Source organism: Phoca vitulina, unplaced genomic scaffold, assembly GCF_004348235.1.
Source record: "Phoca vitulina isolate PV1807 unplaced genomic scaffold, GSC_HSeal_1.0 scaffold4, whole genome shotgun sequence".
NCBI lineage: Eukaryota > Metazoa > Chordata > Mammalia > Carnivora > Phocidae > Phoca > Phoca vitulina.
In genome coordinates this window covers 16,631,984-16,649,552 of record NW_022589707.1, presented here as the reverse complement: position 1 = coordinate 16,649,552, position 17,569 = coordinate 16,631,984, and the positions used below count along the sequence as shown (strand labels likewise).

The following is a 17,569-nucleotide window of genomic DNA, read 5'->3' as shown; positions in this document are numbered from 1 at the left end:
ACCCTGGAGCAGTCACTGAACCAGCTCTGAACCTACCCAACAGTCCTGCCCTCCAGCTCTTCCCTTCTCACCCCTGAAGATGCCACCGTGAAAGGCTGGCCGCAGACCAAGGGGCTCTTTCCAGAAGGGTCTGGGAGCGGGCAGGTACCAGCAGGCTCGCCCAGAGTAGCCTGAGGCAGCCCCTCCCTGACAGCCAGGGGAATGTTTCCAGCTATTCATGACCCACGATCTAGGGTTTTGTTTCTGCACCCTCTGCTCATTCCCGCCCCTGAAGCATTCAGGCCATCTTCGCTCCCGCTCCTGAGTGGTGTCTGTCCCTGGGTGGCACGCCTGCGTGCCCACTGCCCAACTGCAACAGAGGCAGAGGAAGGCAAGGTAAGTGCCCCAGGACCCCCCCCCCCCCCGGCTATTCAGCAGCCCATGGGTCAGTGCGTCCCCACCAGGAGGGGTTTGAGGCTGGGACACAGGGCCTGAGCTGCAGATGCACCGTGGGAGCTGAGCCCCCCCTCTCCCTGGTACCCACCCACGGGTGTCCGCTGATGCGGCTGCAGGTCAGGGCCACAGCCATGCTCTACTCCCGCCTGCATCCAGGCTGCACCGTTTGGTGTCACGAGGCTGCAGTGGGGACTTGCGGGCAGCTACCGGTGAGGCTCCCGACGCTCGTCTTCTACAGCCTCGGTGGCCCCTCTGCCACACCGTCCGCCTGCATGGGCTGCTGGGCACGGGCAGCGGGAGCATTGCCGGTGAAGGCACAGGCCTGGGAGACCCCCCCCCGCCATGTGGCCCACTTGTGCCAGTACCCCCCTAGAGTCCTACGATGCCCTCCTCACCTTCCTGGGGAGGCTGGGCCTGGTGCCCCCCCCTCCAGCCCAGCTCTGATAGGGGCTCGGGGCTCCAGCTCACCACCAGGATAGGGGCCAACTGCCCAATGGACACGGGGCAGAGACAGGACGGCAGAGGTATTGAGACCTCTTGATTTATTCAGATTATTTAATATACAATGACGCAACTGTGACCCCAAAGTGTGCAAAGTTAAAGCCTTCGACTGCAGCTGAGAGGAGAGGGCAGGAATGGTACACCTGGGGATGATGGTGAGTCAGGAATGATGGGTAGCCTCCTCCCCAGGGCCAGGGACGGGGGGCGTGGCCTGAGGAGCCGGGCCTGGGTAGCCTAGGGCCAGCGGAAGGGGGCAGAGACCTCCCTCTGGCCTAGGTCAGGAGCCCAGAAGTGCCACATGGCTGAGGGGGCAGCAGCCCAGGAAGGGGCCAGAGGCAGGGCCAGGAGAGCACCATTTCGGGGGTGGGGGTTGGGGAAGGAGGTGCCCTACGGAAGCCAGGAGGGGCCACCTGCCCCAGGGGTGGGCGCCAGGCCGGAGCAGGCTGCAGTGAGAGAGACCTGAGGCAGGCACAGGGCCTGAGAGCCCAGGCTGGCTAGGCTCAGAGGGACAGAAGGAGGGGGAGCCCGGGAGGACCCCCAGGGCAGCCGAGCCCCAGGAGCAGTCCTGACTCTGCAGGGGATGACCAGGGGTTGCCGCAGACCCTCGGGGGCTCCCCTCCTCTCTCCCTGGAAAGGAGCTGGGGAATCCGTAGTGCAAATCTATGGACCACTCAGTTACGGAGGGAGGCGGTGCTCAAAGGGGCACCCTGGGGCGCACCCCCTCCACTGCCCCGGCTTCCACCACCATCCTCAGTACAGCCGCTTCTCGTAACTGTGGGGACAAGGCAAAGGGAAGCCAAGAGTGGGTGTCTGGACCCTGCTCCTTTCCCAGATCCCCTTGCCATTAGGCCTTGGGCTGCCAGGGCACCCCCACATGGGGGGCAGGGGGGAGGGAAAGAGCAGGCCCTGTGCCTCTGTGTTCCCCAGGCCAAGGCTCCCGAAAGAACCATGCCAGGTCCAGAGACAGCCATGCTCCTTCTGGCCACAGCCACAGCTGAGTAGACTGTCCTCAATGCTGGGGATGGAGACACAGCTAAAGAAGACGGTCCATCCTCCTAGAGCAAGCTCAGACCAAGCTGCACCTCTGCCGCCCCTGTCTCCACCCCACCCCTGCACACACAGTGGCCTAGGCCCCTTGTGGTCGCTGGGTCCAGTCCAAGACAGGGAAACCTCAGGCCTGTGGTCAGGGACATCTGTCCGCACCCCAGCAGGGGCTGTTTCCACTGGAGGAGGGGCCATGGTTGGCTGCCCCCAGCTCGGTGCCGGTCCTAGGGTCCGTGTCCCGATTACACCCCAGTGCCACCCCCGACCCGAGGGCCCCCGCCCCCAGCCCACGTCCCACCCAGACTGCCCCTGCTCTACTCTACACTTGGCCCGGGCAGCGCGGTTACTTACACGGCAGAAAGGTATAGCTACGGGAGGATGGGGCAGAAAGAGACACAGGTTAGACGCCCGCCGATGCCTGGGGGGACAGGCCCTCTCGACCAGGGCGGGGACGCATGCCTCTGCAACGACCGCTGCCAACTAGCACTGCCCCCGCCCGCGGCCGCCCCAGCGCCGGCCCTGGCGTCTGTCTCTCTGCCCTTCTCCCCGCCAGGGGGCTCGTGCCCCCGGCCTCCGCCTGCCTGCCTGGTGCTGCCACCAGCACGAGCCCAGCGCCACCAGCCCCTGCCACCAGCCACCAAGCTTCTGAGCAAGCAAGGGACTGGGAGCCCAGGAGGGGCCAGCGGCCACACCTCCCATGCCCTGCTCGGGGAGATGCCCGAGGGGAGGGGAGGGGCCTGCCTGCAGGAGGACTAAAGGACAGGGGTCAAGGGTGCGCTAGGCCCTGTAGGACAGGCTGATGGGGTCATCCTGCAGCAGATCCATCCCTGGAGCAGATGGTCCACGGGTTCCCTGAAACCTCAGCTTGGCCTCTGAACCATGGCCCCACCTGCCCGACCCAGTGCCAGCCAGCGGGGGCGAGGAGGCCACCACACTTACGAGTGCAGGCCATGGACGCCACCCTCGATCTGAGCCGACATGGTCCGCTTCTCAAACTTGAGCTCTCCTGAGTACATCATGGACCTGCAGGCAGGCAGGTGGAGCGCATCAGGGACACCGAGGACAGAGCAAGAAAGAGAGGAAGCAGGGAGGAGCCAGGAGCCTCCCGGGTCCCGTCCCCACCCCCACCCCCCCCAGTCACAGCACTCACCGCAGGACAGACAGGCTACGGGCACCGATATCCTGGCAGCCATGCTGGATACCTGCTATGAGGTAGGGCACGAACTTCTGAATGGAGCCTTTGTCCTGGATGGAGCCCGAGACGCCCTGTGCGATCTTCACCTTATCCCCCTCACTGCGTGGAGGGCAAAGAGACTGAGCCAAGCGGCCCATGGCTCAGGGGAGCCCACCCCACCTCCTGAGGGTACCAGCAGAGGGGATACCACCCAGAAGGCCCCCCAAAGCAGCCACTCCCTGGGTGCCGGGTCAGATGGCCCAGGTACTATCCCAGGTCCACTACTTGCACCCTGTGCCTCGGGTTCCAGAACGGTTAATACGGAGACTGGGCACCACACGGGGAAGTCACGGGCGGCGCGGACGCTGGAGGGCTGCGGGCTCATCTGCCTGGGGCCGGGGTTCCGAAGCAGGGCACCTGAAGTATCGTTTCTGGCTGCCGCTGCACTTCTCCATGGCATCCAAGGAGCCCATGCCCCGGTACTTCTTGAGCCTCACCCCATCCGAGAAGAAGTACTCGCCGGGAGCCTCCGTGGTAGCGGCGAGCAGGGAGCCCATCATCACTGTAGTGGTTCAGGGGTCAGTGACTCTAGCCCCACAGACCTCCTACTGCCCTCGCCCAGCGCCCAGCCCCCCACCAGCCTGCCCAGTCCCCAGCAGACCCCCTCACCTGTCGAGGCTCCCAGGGCCAAGGCCTTGACCACGTGCCCCACGGTCTGGATGCCACCATCGGCGACGACCGGCACCCCAAAGCGCCGCGCGTACTCAGCCACCTTGTACACGGCGGTGCCCTGGGGCCGACCACACGCCATCACTGCGGGAGGGCACGCCAGTCAGAGGTGCCGAGGGCAACGCAGGAACCAGGTAGAGGCCCCTTTCTCCACGCGCCCCCACCTCCGCTTGGGAGAAGGGACGAGGCCGGACGGTATTTCTGGGGCACAAGGTAGGCGGCAGCAAAGAGCACTAGGGGCGACGGCACTCCAGGGACCTGGCCCACTCCACCCAGAACAGCACCACGCAGGATTCTGACGGCCTTCAGAGTATAGCGCCCCCACCCCCAGACCGGTGGGCTTGGGGCTGGGGGGTCCCCAAGCTCCACGTCTCTCTCAACCTCTCTCATTTGCAAAGCCTGTTCCCAGGGTGAGGTACTCACAGCCCCCTTTGGGATACTGGTGGGCATTCCTCTGAGTTTAACTGTCCAAGGTCTTTAAAGTATGAGGTTGTAAGTGGGAAGTCTAAGGAACTAGCACTTATCTCGGGACGGAGGTGAAGCTGGATAAAGTGGAGAAGAGGCCCTCTCGGGAAGTGCCTGTGGTTTGTGTTGTCCCTATTGCATCCCAAGAGTTAGAACGGGGCCTGACACAAAACAGGCGCTCGATTAATATTTGTCGAGTCACCAAGTGAAGGCCCACATTTACCATGGTGGTCAGCTAGGGCGAAGGCTTAGCAGACGCTCTGAAGACCAAAAGGAGGAGACGTTTTGGGCAGACAAGACCAAACGGGTCACTCGGTGTTGCGGAGAAATGACCCTCACCCAAGGGGCCAGATACATCCCCTCAGGCCAAGCCAGGACCCACAGGTCAGACACCAGCCTCCGGGGAGCACCCCTCAAGCACACGGAGACACGCATCAGGGCCTCACACTCCCCCACTTCATGGTCAGGAGCGCGCCCCGTAGAAGGGCTTTGTGACCGAGTGGACCCCCTCCCCCACTATCGCCGCACAGCGGTAAGGCTCTATGTCCTTACACATTCAGGGACATGCGAGCTCCACGTCTTAAGTATCTGCCTTGTCACAAAGCTTATGCCAGCTCTGAGCGGGCTTCCAAGGAGCCCCTCAGAGAAGTAGTCACGCCAGCCTTGCGCCTCCGGATCGGGCCTTCTTGACCAGACTCTGAGAAGCAGGCTGGCACACTCCCCAAACTCCCAGTAACCTTATCTTACACCAGCCTCCCCCAAGTCACTAGGCCAGATGGACAGAGTCTGAGCCCAGGTCACCCCCTGAGCCCCCATCCTGGGAAGGGGCCTGGCACAGCGCGCACTCGGCATGCATCTCTGGGACAAGAGTGGGGCCCCAGAGCCTGGGGAGGGCCAGCAGGACGTTCCTGTTGGCAGCGCCCTCCTGCCACCTACCTTCTTGGGTGATGCAGATAGAACCACAGCCCATGCCCACACGCAGCCCGTCCGCACCAGCGTCAATCAGGTTCTTGGCCTGGGCTGCTGTCACCACTGGGGGGTGGGGGGGTGGGGAGGAGGGTTTGCAGGAGCGGGGAAAGAGGAACAGTGTGAGGACGGGATGTCCTTGCCTTACTCTGGGGCTGCCTGGGAGCCCAGTCTAGCCCCCCCACCCCAACCCCCAGGGCCCAAGCCCGTTCCTTCAGCCCTCTGCCCCCATGCAGGGGCAATGCCATCACCTAGGGATGCTGAAGGACAGAGGAAAAGTTACGCAGTGCGAGAGCAAGGGCGGGGGGCTGACGGGGGACCCCGCACTCACCATTCCCCCCAATCACCTGGAGGTGGGGGTATTTCTGCTTGATGTAGTGCACCATGGCAATCTGATACACGGAGTTCCCCTGGGAGGAGTCCTGTGGGGAGGGGGACAGGAAAGCTTAAGCTTCGATGGCTAACGGTCCTCCCCGGGGGAGGGGAATCAGAGCGGACAAACTCCTGAAATTGTACGAAAAATGTTGAGAAAGCTCTTTTTTTTCCCCCTGGGGAAACACTTGACAGCTCTCAGCAGACTGAGTCTCGAAGGTTGAGCACCACTAGTTTGTGGTCTCAGAGCAAAGCCCTGTCATACCCGCTGTAGGGACCAGTCCTCACCGCAAGGAGGTGTGGCCTGGGGCCACAGCCTGTTCCCACCAACTCACTACCAGATGAAATTACTGAATTTCGCCCACCCTGGTGTCTTCATCGGACGGGTGGGTGTGGGATTGAACCTCAGGGAGCTGTGGTGAGGATCAAATGAGTTCATCCACATAAAGGTCTTAGTGCAGGACCCGGCAAGCGAGGGGTTCTCAAAGAATGTGAGCTCTAAGTATTAGGGTGCGGAGGGCCCTCCAAGGGGCCCCCAGTTTGCCCTGAGCTGTCAGAGTACCAGTGACCCTCCTAATTCCGATTCCAAGCTGCATTAGGGGCAAACCCCGGTCTCGGTAAGCGTCTGCCCTCCTGAACCACCGTGCCCGGGCGCGGTGCTCATACCAGCACTATGACGTCGGCGCCCGCCTGGGTGAGCAGGTCCAGGCGGTACTTGTCATCCTCACGGCTGCCCACAGCCGCCCCACATAGCAGCTGCTTGTGGGAGTCCTTGGAGGCCAGAGGGTAATCCCTGTTCTTCTTCAGGTCAGTGCGGGCAATGATGGCCACCAGCTCATCACAATCGTTGACAATGGGCAGCTTCCCTGATGAGGAGTGCAGAGGTTAGGTGAAGGAGCAGGCCTCTTGGGGCTGGAGTGGGAGTCGGGGATGGTAAGGACAGAACAGACCAGGCCAGAGATTCTACTGAAGTACCCAGACCAGCCACTAGGTGACAGCACCCACCCAGGAAATGCTCCTAGGGATCTGGCCCCCTTCCCAAGGAACAGGAAGCAAAGAAACCTCCTAGCCAAGTGGGTTCCGGAGCTCTTCCTGCCCTGCGGCCCAACCAGGCTGGGTGGGTGGCCCCCGAGCACTGGAAGCCTTTCACCGGCTAGGCCACAGGCCACAGTGGTCGAAAACTCCTAGCCAAGGCGCAAATGTAAGGCCGTCTTGCAGAGAGGAACACGTACCCTCTCCAATACCACCCCCAGAAAACAATCCAGTATGAGCCAGGACAGCACTGCCCAGTGTCTCCCATAGGGACCTAATGAATATTGTGTCAGCAGCCCAATGTCAAATAAACTTAACTGCAGGATTTCTCAGGGCCTTTAATAAGCTGACATTCAATTTTTTAGTGGGATACGGGAGATAGAAAGCAGCACGTTTCAGACTTTTTTTGTGATAAGCATTTCACAGGATGAGCTTTATGGGGAGACACAGTGTGAAGATGCTGAATAAGGGACAGGTTTTCCTAAGCCAGGAAAAGGATCTCAGGATTCATGCTCCAACCCGGGATTATTCAAACCTTCCCTAAGGCCCAGCCAGTCTGGTTGTTGGGACAATCTACAAAGCTCCGAAGGAACAGCGGGCCTGGGGTACTGGGACCCAGACTGGGGGGTCTTGAGCTTTCTGCCCACTCCCAGGTACCTTTCTTACTGCGCTGCAGGATCTCATTTGCCTCTTTCAACGTTACGCCCGCTGGAGCCACCACCAGCTCATTCCGCGGAGTCATCACCTGTGGAGTCAGGAACATTTGCCTGCAGGTTGGCAGGTGAGAGAGAAGGGAGCCAGGCCTCCCTCTGGTCCCTGGTCACAGGCACCAGCCTGAGGCCCCAGGATGTGCGGTCCTCCCTCTGCCCTGCACGTACCTCACTAAGGAGGGTGGTGTGGTCCTTCTCGGCAAGAAAGTCAATGTCTCGGGAGGTTACGATGCCCACCAGCTTGCTGCCCATGGTGCCTGTCTCCGTGATGGGGATGCCGGAAAAGCCATGCCGAATCTTGGCCTCCAACACATCGCCCACGGTATGCGAGGGGCTTAGCACCACGGGGTCCGTGATGAAGCCCTGTTCAAATTTCTGTGGGTGGAGACGGGGAAGGAAAAGGCTGGAAGAAGGCCGGAGGTGGTGTGCAGCCAGCCATGCCACAGAGGAGGCAGGGCTCTCAATGGGGAGAGGGGCCGGTGGGCGAATGAGGGCTGGGCCCTGCGTCCCCAGTGTGGAGAAGCGCGGACAAGAGCCCACAGGAGTCAGCCAGGGGATGCACCGGCCTGCAGGGATGGCAAAGGAGCGGGCGGCCAGGTCGCATCTTGTTTCTGGGGACAGGCCTGGTACTTGCCTTGACCTTCCGCACCTCATTGGCCTGGAACTCCGGGGTGCAGTTGTGGTGAATGAAACCAATACCGCCCATCAGCTGGGGTGGAAGGGAAGCAGGATCAGTGCCAGGGGCCAACCCTCTGGCTCTGCAAACCCCACCTCTGAATCCAGCCCCCCACGTTCAGCCCCCCACCCTCACCCCGGTGCCTGACTCACAGCCATGGCAATGGCCATGTCGGCTTCTGTCACAGTGTCCATTGGGGAGGAGATCAGCGGCGTCTTCAGGGTGATCTTCCGAGTCAGGGCTGAAGTCAGGTCCTGAGAATAGAGGCACGGTCTATGTGAAGAGTTTTACCGTTCACTCAACAAACATTTACTGAGCTCCTATGGGTCCCCGGCACCAGGACAGGCCTGCAGATCCAGCAGTGGACACGGCAGGTAAGGACCCTGCCATCCCTCCTGGAGGTTACAGACTACTTGGAAAGAAAGATGACAAACACAAAAAACGAGATTATTTCAGTCAAGATAAAGGCTCCAAAGAAAGACAACAAATCCAAGTGACCACGGGAAGAAGGATGTGGTGGTCAGAGGAAGCCTCTCTCTTGGGGTGTGACAAGTGAGAACCAATCAAGTCAGAGTCTGAGGGACTGTCGCTGCAGGCAGAGGGAGCTGTGTGTGTGAACCTGGCCTCTGTTCCCAGTCTTCCTGAGGTGTATTTAACACAGAAAAAGGCTAGCACAGTAGAAGACGGGGGGCAGGCAGGGGCTAAGGGGCGAGAGGCAGGCAGGGGGGTGGGTGGGTGGTGAGGATGTGTAGCCTTGAAGGCCACGGAGAGGAACTCAGATTCAATGCTAGGAGGAGAAGCCACAGGAGGGTCTCAGGCAGAGGAGAGACATGCTCTGCTTTATGTTTTATAGATTTTTTTTTTTTAAGGTTTTATTTATTTGACAGAGAGAGAGACAGCGAGAGAGGGAACACAAGCAGGGGGCGTGGGAGAGGGAGAAGCAGGCTTCCCGCCGAGCAGGGAGCCCGATGCGGGGCTCGATCCCAGGGCCCTGAGATCATGACCTGAGCCGAAGGCAGACGCTTAACGACTGAGCCACCCAGGCGCCTCTGCTTTATGTTTTAAAGAGGTCGCTCAGGCTCTGATGTGGAGAATGGACTCTACGTGACAAGGCCTGAGGCAGGGAGGCCACCAAGGAGGCTGCTGGGCAGGGCCAGGCGGGAGAGGCTGTGACTGGGAGGAGAAGGCGCAGGAAGGAGTCTATCAGACCTCCAGGAAAGTAGGGAACCAAGGGTCTGCCACTCAGGGGAGAGGTCAGAGCTGCAAATACACATTGGGGAGGAATCTGCCTCTGAGATTCAGGCCAACAGCTTGTGGATCCTAGCCTCCAAAGCACTCACAGACTTTGGTATAGAATTTCTGGAGATTCGTAGGCCCCTGAAGTCCATCTCACAGACCCTGGTTCAGAACCATGGCCCTGCAGTCTAGAGAACTCCACCTTCTCCTCTCCCATCATACCACAGGAGAAGAGCCACACAGCCTTCCTGACCTAGGCCACAGGACAGGGAGACCCTTGATAGCCGGGAGGGGACTTTTCCATCCCTTTCTTCCTCACACCCTGCCCAGGGTCTGGCACAAAGCCAGAGGGCCTGGTAAACTCTGTTAAACTGAACAGCTGAACCAAGACATCCTGCTTGCCATCATAAGGTACAGATCCAGAGTAGCCCAAATTTTCCCCTAAAAATCTGTCCGCATCAGCACTGGTTACACAGGCTGGATGGGAGTCTCCCTGCTACAAGAGTGATCCAGGCACACTGGGGCCTTTGGTCTTTCTTGAGGTTCAGACCTGAATAAACATTAGTAACAGCAACAAAGGAAACTATTTCTTTAATGTGCATGAATTCATCATAGAATAATCTAACTTGGGGCACCTGGGTGGCTCAGTGGGTTAAGCCTCTGCCTTCAGCTCAGGTCATGATCTCGGGGTCCTGGGATCGAGCCCCGCATCGGGCTCCTTGCTCAGCGGGGAGCCTGCTTCTCCCTCTCCCTCTGTCTGCCGCTCCCCCTGCTTGTGCTCTTCTCTCGCTGTCTCTCTGACCAATAAATAAAAATCTTAAAAAAAAAAAAGAAGAAGAATCTAACTTTTCCGTGAAATTACTTATACTTGTCAGCACTTACCCCTTGGCTTCTACGAGCTTGTCATATCTTAACTGTGTAAAGAACATTGTTCATTCATTTGGCTTATCGCTGAGCCCCTCCAATAAAGCGAGGCACCGTGTTTCCTTGTATTTGTCCAAAATCTAATTCTTTCGAATCCTCTTGCCAATTCCTGTGCATTACAGATCCACAAACAAGTGTGTCCACCTCATCCAAAGTCTCCAGAATTGTACTGGCTCCTGCCATGTCCTTGCTCAGCATTTCAGACAAAATCTAATCCTTCCTGTCTATGGTAAGAGGGCTGCCATACCCATGCCCATCCCCTCCCAGGGCCTTTCTGAACCTCGCTGCAGGCTGTCAGTGAGAGCCCTCCCGCCCTGTGCCAGGCCCGCCGCTCAGCATACCCCCGAATCCCCACAGCTGCCTTTGCCCCATCAGACATGACCCACTGCACTGTGCCAGTTTCTCTGGCAGCAATAAAGGCTACATGCCCAAGAAAAGTCTCTCCCACACCCTGCCCTTGAGCAAGAAGCCAGCCTCTTCTACCACATACCTGGTCCCTCTCCCCCCAGGTCAGCAGAAGAGGTACTCACCACCTCATCAGCTATGAAGTCTATGAATCCTGGGAGAATCAGGAAGTCGCTGTGAAGACAGAAAAGTGAATGTTACTGGGGAGGGGTCCCCAAAAGGGGCAGGGCCTGCCATGCCTAGGGGAGGCAGCATGGGGTTGGGAAGAGGGGCAGAGACTGGAGCCCTCTGATCCTGGCGATTCCCTGGTCAGGGCTTGAAGCACCCCCTCAAGCCCCCCACTAGCATCTTGCTGACTCCAGCCCAGAGACCTAGAGCCGAAGCCAGCAGAAGGTCTGTGGACCTGGGGCGCCACCAAGGCGGTTGGCCCCAAATGTCCATTGCCTTCAGGGCTCAGAGTTATGGAGGGACACAGAAGTTCCTGTAATGACACCCAGAGCACATACAGTGCCTGCCCTTGAACACTTCTCCATCTTGAGAGGGGGAGACAGTCAGCAAACACGGAATGAACCCGAAAACCATTTAGTAGTGCAGCATGGCATGAACACCACAAAGCACAGGACAAGCTGCACAGCCCAGGGCCGGGGCTGCTGAGTCACACGGGGTTCAGAACAGCATGGAGGGACCCCAGGGGGCTGAGCATGGGGCGTGTTCGGACAGAGCAGGCACTCCACTCCAGTTGGACTGGGACAACCCACAGACATGGCCTGGGATGGGAAAGGGGTGGAAGGGGGCTTCACAGCTGTTAGGACCAGGACACCGGGGCCCTGGTCAAAGCGTGGCAGCTCCCAACACTGGGGGCTGCCCACACTAGGGTGGGCCACGGTCACAGCAGTCCCCAGGAGAGCGTAGGCCTGCAGGGGTATGGCAGAGTAGAGTGCCATAGCCCAGGGGCCCCATGGGCTCGATCTGCCTGAAGTCACAGGGCCTTGACAGACACACCCAAAAGCAAATGCTCCATACTTCAGGAACACTCCCAACCGGACTAAGCAAAGCAGCAGGCACCCCAGTGCAGGAAGGAAAAGCTCCAGGGTGGATCGGAGGGGTGGGGTCTTTAACCTGCCCCAGACCTAGAGAAACTCCTAGGAATTTCCCTAGTGAGTTTTCCTAGAAGACGCCAGTGAACAATATATCAAAGAGATACTTTCTCGCCCTTCGTCAAAGACCCCCAAACAAATAAAGAACCTTAACTGCCCCTGCCCCCTTGGCAGCCCTCTGTGCAGTGAGGAGGCCTCTGTAGGTCACCAAGAGGCAGGAGGAGAAACGCTAGAGTCTGGGCCCCTGGACATTCTCTCAGCATTATCTATATCCCTCACCTGGCCCACACACCCCAGCCACGGCCAGGCAAGCGCGCCACTCGGGAATGACTGGGAATCCTGGTGTCTAGGGAAACTGCCTGCCAAGCAGGAATGCTTACAGGCGAGGGCAGGGACTGGCAGGAGACAGGGCAGGGGTGCTTTTGACTTACCAGCAACCCCACTCCTCCCAGTCCCAGGTTTTGATGCTCTTTCCTGGCATGGACACAGTCCTGCAGCCAGGAGGTGAGCTAGTGCCAGGCCTGCAGCCCGCAGGACAACTGGCCCAGGGCCCGTGGAAAAGCAAACTAAGCCAGAGGCAAGCAGAGAGGTCTCATCCTCCTCCAAAATCCCATGTGGGGTGGGCTTGGGGTGGCAGTCACAGAAGACCCATGCCCAGGGGAGCACTAGTGCTAACCAGCAGGCACACGGGGCACAAGTGGAAGGAAGGCTGGACAGGTCCCTGGGAAAAAGGAGCCATCCCAACTGGCCAGCTGGGCCTCACCTGGAGGCAACACCCAAGCAGCTGCCTTAGCTGGGCTCCAGGGTCCCTTCTGCACTCATGTGAGCTGGGAGCGAGAGGGTGTTCTGGACCAAGGTCTGGAAAAAGTCTCTCCATAACTCCCACATCTCCAGTTCCCACATGCCCCAAGGCCCCTCCATGGGGCCAAGATGCCCACGAGAGGAGGAAGGGGGCAGGCCGAACCCGGATCCGACCATAAGCGGGGCATGGCACCGAGGGCCCGCGATGTCGCTGTGCCACGTCCGTCTGCTCTCAGCGCGGGCCTCCTTCCTTCCTTCGCCCAGCCCCCCACCCCCACCCCAAGTCACTCGAATCGGGGCCGGAGAACGCGGGCGTCCGAGGGGGGAACGGCGCACGTGCAGGGCCGGGGCCGGGGGATCGCGGCGCGCGGGTGGGTGCACCGAGGTGGGGCCGAGGCCCCCGGGCGCTTACTTGTAGGTGAGGCCGTCGGCGTTGGCGAAGAGCTGCTGCGCGGTGAGCCCATCCTCGGGCACGTAGCCGGTGCCGCCGCTGATCAGGTAGTCCGCCATGCTGCTGGGAGACACCGCGACCCGACATAAACACCCGCGCGGGCCGCCCCGCTGCTGTGGCTGCTGTCGCCGCGGCTGTGCTGACGCCGCGCCGCGGCCACGCTGCCGCCGCGGGCCAGGCGGGCCGGGGGCGGGGGCTGCGGCAGCGGCGAGGCGGGCCCGGGGCGCCGCCCTCTCCTCCCGCCCCTCCCCCGGAGGCCGCCGCCTCCGCCCCGCGCCGCACAAAGGCCCCGCGGAGCCGGGCCCCGCCGCCGTCTGCAGTGGCACGGCGGCCCCGCGTACCGGGCGGGGGAGGGAGTGTGGATCCAGTGGGGGGAGGGGACTGAACCAGGCCGGGACACGCCCCCCCCCCCCGTTGTCCCCCCCCCCCCCCCCCCCCCCCCCCCCCGCAGCTCGCCCCCAGGTTCACTCCCAACCTGGGTGGCCGCAGTCTGGGCTCCCCCAGCCATCCAGCCCCTGTCTCCCCTTGTCCTATTCCCCACCCCAGGGATACCTCTAACACGGTTTGCCTTTACCCAAGACCAAGGACCAGACTCTGACGGGGACTTGGAGCCCTGAGGAACTGGTGTGGGCTCACAGCTCCCCAACATACTGGAGTTTGTGGTTGTACCCTCCCAGTGGGCAACATCTCCCGCAACATCGTGCCTAGGGGGCAGGCACTCTCAACAATGACATTCCCTGACCTTTGGGCGGCCCTGAAGCCGTCTGCAGTTTACAAGGCATTTTTCAGAAATGATCACATTTACTCTACAGTCCCTTAGCTGCCAACTATTAGGTAGGCCCACTTTACAGATGCAAAACCGTCAGTTCAGAAAGCAAGGGAGGATGGGTACTGCCTTGGCTTCCTGATCCAGTGCTTGGGTCCCACATCCCTGCCCCCAGCTCAGAAAGTGGTGTATAATCATGGGGATTTTAATCCCAGAGATGAAAGGTTTGTGGGCCCAGCAAGACCCAGATTTCTACATGGGGGCACTAAGATTTGGTAGCAAATTGATTCACATGAGGAGAGCTGGGGTGGCAGGGGACAGACCCTCCCTCTGTGTGACCAGAACTGCTAATGCTACTCCCTGACCAAAAACTAGAGAGCGGATCCCCCCCACCCCCAAACTCCTCCCTCCCCCTCCTGTGGTCCCCCCAGCTCACTTCTTGGTAAGGAGGGAGAAAGGCAGGGCAAGGACACAGTCTTCCTGGTAAGGTGGCTGGCTGGCTGTGGTGCTCCGTCCTCCCCCCACCCCCCCCAGCCCTGGGAGGCTGCGTTTGTTTACCTCTCAGCAGTTTGGTAGCAGCCAGGCCCAGGGGAGGCTCCCTGGGATGCCCAGCCTCCCCCAGTGACACCCCAGGACCCTGCCAGGAAAATACAGACTGTTCCATCTGTGTGCAGAGGGGAGGGGGACCTTCCCACAGAGCTAGGGTGATGAGGCCTGTGAGGAGTGCTGGAGGAGACTCCGACGTCCAGTGCCCTCTTTCCTGTGACTGTGAGCGATGGGAACATCACAGACCACCATATGGGGGAGTGAGGGTATCCTGAGGGGCACAGCACTGGGACCTCTCACTGGCCACCTGGAGGCGGGGCAGTGAGACCATCCAGAGGACGGACCCTGGCCACCCAGAGCTGCTCTGGGGGCACCTTTGTAGCAGTAGGATGGGACCGGAATGGCAAAAGAACACAGGCTGCCCCTGTGGTCTCTCTAGATCTCTAAGGGACCTGCTCTGGGGCACTATCCCCTACAGAATGGGTCAGAGCTGGGGCACAGGACAGCAGCTGGATTCTGCCATCTCAAATGAAATTAATGTGACATCTGCCCCAGCCTAGAACTTGGACCCAGGGGAGGAGGCTGCCAGGCTGAGTTATGGGGAGGGTCACTTTCCCAGTGATGACAGAACTTATGGCCCTACGCCCCTCCTGCTGCCCCACGTCGCCTCCAGCTCTGACCTGTCAGGGCTCCTCATTACTCTAAGCTCCTGGGCTCAGCCCTGGGTTAGGCTGTCCTTTTCCAGAGACCGTTAATCCATCCCCGTGGCTTTCCTCCTCCCTCTTCCTGATCTTCCCCCAGCTGCTTCCTCCATGGGGAGGAGACACCGAGGCAACCAGTGGGCCTCCTCAGCATGAGGAAGGGCTGTTGGTCCCCTGAGGCTCCCCACCTAGCAGCTGTGAAGGCCGTAGGGCAGAGGTGCAGGCCTAAGCACCTTCAGAGTAGTGGGGGAATAGTGCCCAGGCGGGCAGCCAGACGTCTCTGTCTGGTCTGGGGCCATTTGAAGGGACAAGATTTCAAAACACTTTTGAGGGGAGGGTGGGGACGGAGAGAAGAGGTAACAAAAACATTGGCATTGTTGAGCTGGAACAAGGAACACGGCTTGCCCAAGTTCAAGCCAGAGAACAATAGCACTAGCCTCAAACCCAGGACCCAGGATTTCTCATGCAACCCTGTCCTGTTCGCACAGCTCGAAGCCAGTGAGAGCTGATGGAGGTCTAGCCAGCAGGCCTGGAGTCTCATTACACCACCCAGCTGGGGCTCCGGTTTGACACAGGTTCTTCGAAGACTGGGGGTGAGATGGCTCCTTTGTGCACAAGTACAATCTGGAGAAGGAACGCCCCTTCGTGGCCCCAGTCTGAGCTCTGAAATGATACTTGTGAAATACCTGTGTAACCAACTGCCTCCATCAAGCCCCCAAGTGCCCCAGCCTGCTCCCTCACCTCATCTGGCCTCTCCCTACTGCCCTGGACCCTGGGCCCCAGGAGCTAGATTTCTAGGATGGGAGGAAGGACAGGGCTTCCCCAACCTGAGTAATTCTAGAGAGGCAGCCTGCCAGGGCAGGGGGGGGCCAGGCTTCACCCAGCAGCCCCTTAAGCCTTTAAAAGTTCTTACATAAGCCGCCAGCCCCTGTGCAGAGCTGCAGGGCTAATTCCCCCAGACCACCCCCCCAAACCCAGCTTCCAGGTCACCTCCCCAAGCTGCTGAGCACCAACAGATGGAGCAGAGAAAGAAGCCCAAAGCCTCTGGACCGGAAGGACAGCGGGATTGCATTTCAAGCTGTGATACAATCCAGAGATTAGCCACTGTCTCCTTTTCAGCCAGTACCCCTGGGGCCCAGCTCAACACCCCCACTCTTCCTCCAGTGACTCTCACAGACCCCAGCAGGCTAAGGGCAGGAGGGCGTCCTGAATCTTAGCAGAAACCCTGAGGTGACCTCCACTGGCAGCCTCATCGGACCTCAGTGAATGGTGAGGAGGGGGCAGCGTCCTCACCCGGCTCTGAGGAAGCATCCATCTGGACACCTACACCTGCCAGTAAGACTCTGGAGATAGTTCTAGGCGGAAACAGCTAAAGGAGGAGTAAACAAAGTTGGACAGGGACTCCAACAGGCACTGTTTCCACCCCAGGAGTTGGAGCCACTCGGACCAGGTATCGTCGGGTGTGTAACCGAAGTCCGATACAGGGCTAAGGTTTTAGGAAGCGTTTTTCTGACCTGCTCCCATATGCGGCGCAGCACCTAACCCTTTGCACAGCGCCTGCCTGCATCCCCCAACCAAAGCCAGGTGCGTGGCGTCTGAGCCCGGTTTCAGGAAGTGAGGGGCTGAGGCCGTTAGAGGGCAAGGGTGCTGGGGCCTGCCCTTCCCCTCCCCCGCAGCGCCGCCGGGTTCCCGGAGCCGCCGCGCCCGCCCCGGATGCGCCCCGCGCGCTCTGCCCTGGGCGTCACCTCTCGGGCTCGTAGCCGGCCTGCAGCAGACGGGCGCTGTACCGCTGCGCCGCCGTCTCGTGTCCGGGGTGTTGCCGGGCTCCGGGCTCCGGAACAGCGGCGGCTCCGCCTCCCCGCAGCGGCGGCGATGGCGGGAGCGGCCCCAACCCGGCTAGTAGAGCTAGCGGCCCCTCCATGCGGAGGCCGCTGCTCAGGGCGGGCGGGAGCCTCTCCGCCTGGAGGCTCCCCGGGCCCCGGCTGGGGAGTGAGCGCAGCCCAGTCGGGGGCCGGGGAAGGGGCGGGGCCTGAGGGGCGGGGCGGGGCTTGAGTATCGGGGGCGGGGCATCTAAGGGGAGGGAGGCTCGGCCCAGGCACTGCGCTCCGCCCAGCCCGGGAAGCGGGTGTTCGGACTCAGCCCGTGTCTCCCGCCCCGGGATCAGTGAGGGGATACCAGGAGGATGGAGGTGGAACTGCAGAGGAACCCCCCGCCCCATCACCTTCCCCTCCGTCTAGACCTTCCAGTTTCTCCTGGCTCCTTCTAAGGAAAACCAGAAGAGGGAGGGAGCCGAGCGTCTCCGAACACGGATGGAATGGTCCTTTGGAGCGCCTCCTACGGGGTCCTCAACTAGGACAAGATAGGCCGGGGAGAAAATCCATTTCCCTTTGCCTACTGCCCCCCTTTTACCTATTCAATAGACTCCCTTAGACTGTAGGAAAATCGGTCTCCTCAGCTTTTAACTGCTGAGGAAGGAACAGATAAGGCTGCAGGCTCCTTAAGGAAAAGGGCCTTATCTGCCCTCTTTTGGGGTACCCC

The 17,569-nt window shown here is 60.4% G+C and overlaps 1 protein-coding gene across 5 annotated transcripts; it reads right to left on the bottom strand.

The window, feature by feature from the left end:
- Nucleotides 1-821: 821 nt before the first annotated feature.
- IMPDH1 (inosine monophosphate dehydrogenase 1) lies at nucleotides 822-17,003 on the bottom strand. Of its 5 annotated transcripts, none has more exons than XM_032401622.1 (16): nucleotides 16,777-17,003; nucleotides 12,980-13,081; nucleotides 10,795-10,843; nucleotides 8,257-8,358; nucleotides 8,063-8,137; nucleotides 7,597-7,803; nucleotides 7,376-7,463; nucleotides 6,353-6,552; nucleotides 5,646-5,736; nucleotides 5,285-5,380; nucleotides 3,824-3,967; nucleotides 3,572-3,716; nucleotides 3,131-3,274; nucleotides 2,920-3,003; nucleotides 2,332-2,348; nucleotides 822-1,708 (listed from the first exon to the last, which is right to left on the bottom strand). In XM_032401622.1, exons 1-16 carry the CDS (start codon nucleotides 16,950-16,952, stop codon nucleotides 1,608-1,610), a joined length of 1,821 nt encoding a protein of 606 aa, XP_032257513.1. In that variant the 5' UTR covers nucleotides 16,953-17,003; the 3' UTR covers nucleotides 822-1,607. The 5 variants fall into 5 exon arrangements, with proteins under 5 accessions (XP_032257513.1, XP_032257514.1, XP_032257518.1 ...); XM_032401623.1 differs by having other exon boundaries at nucleotides 12,980-13,078; XM_032401627.1 differs by lacking the exon at nucleotides 16,777-17,003 and adding an exon at nucleotides 16,325-16,342 and having other exon boundaries at nucleotides 12,980-13,078.
- Between the last annotated feature and the right edge of the window lie 566 nt (nucleotides 17,004-17,569).

Excerpts from the sequence above, each read along its gene's own strand:
- IMPDH1 (XM_032401622.1), bottom strand. The coding sequence starts at position 16,952 with ATGGAGGGGCCGCTAGCTCTACTAGCCGGGTTGGGGCCGCTCCCGCCA. Across the intron at positions 7,464-7,596 it reads ACACCACCCTCCTTAGTGAG|GTGATGACTCCGCGGAATGA; the intron begins GTACGTGCAGGG and ends CTGACTCCACAG. Across the intron at positions 5,381-5,645 it reads CCAGGTGATTGGGGGGAATG|TGGTGACAGCAGCCCAGGCC; the intron begins GTGAGTGCGGGG and ends CCCACCCCCCAG.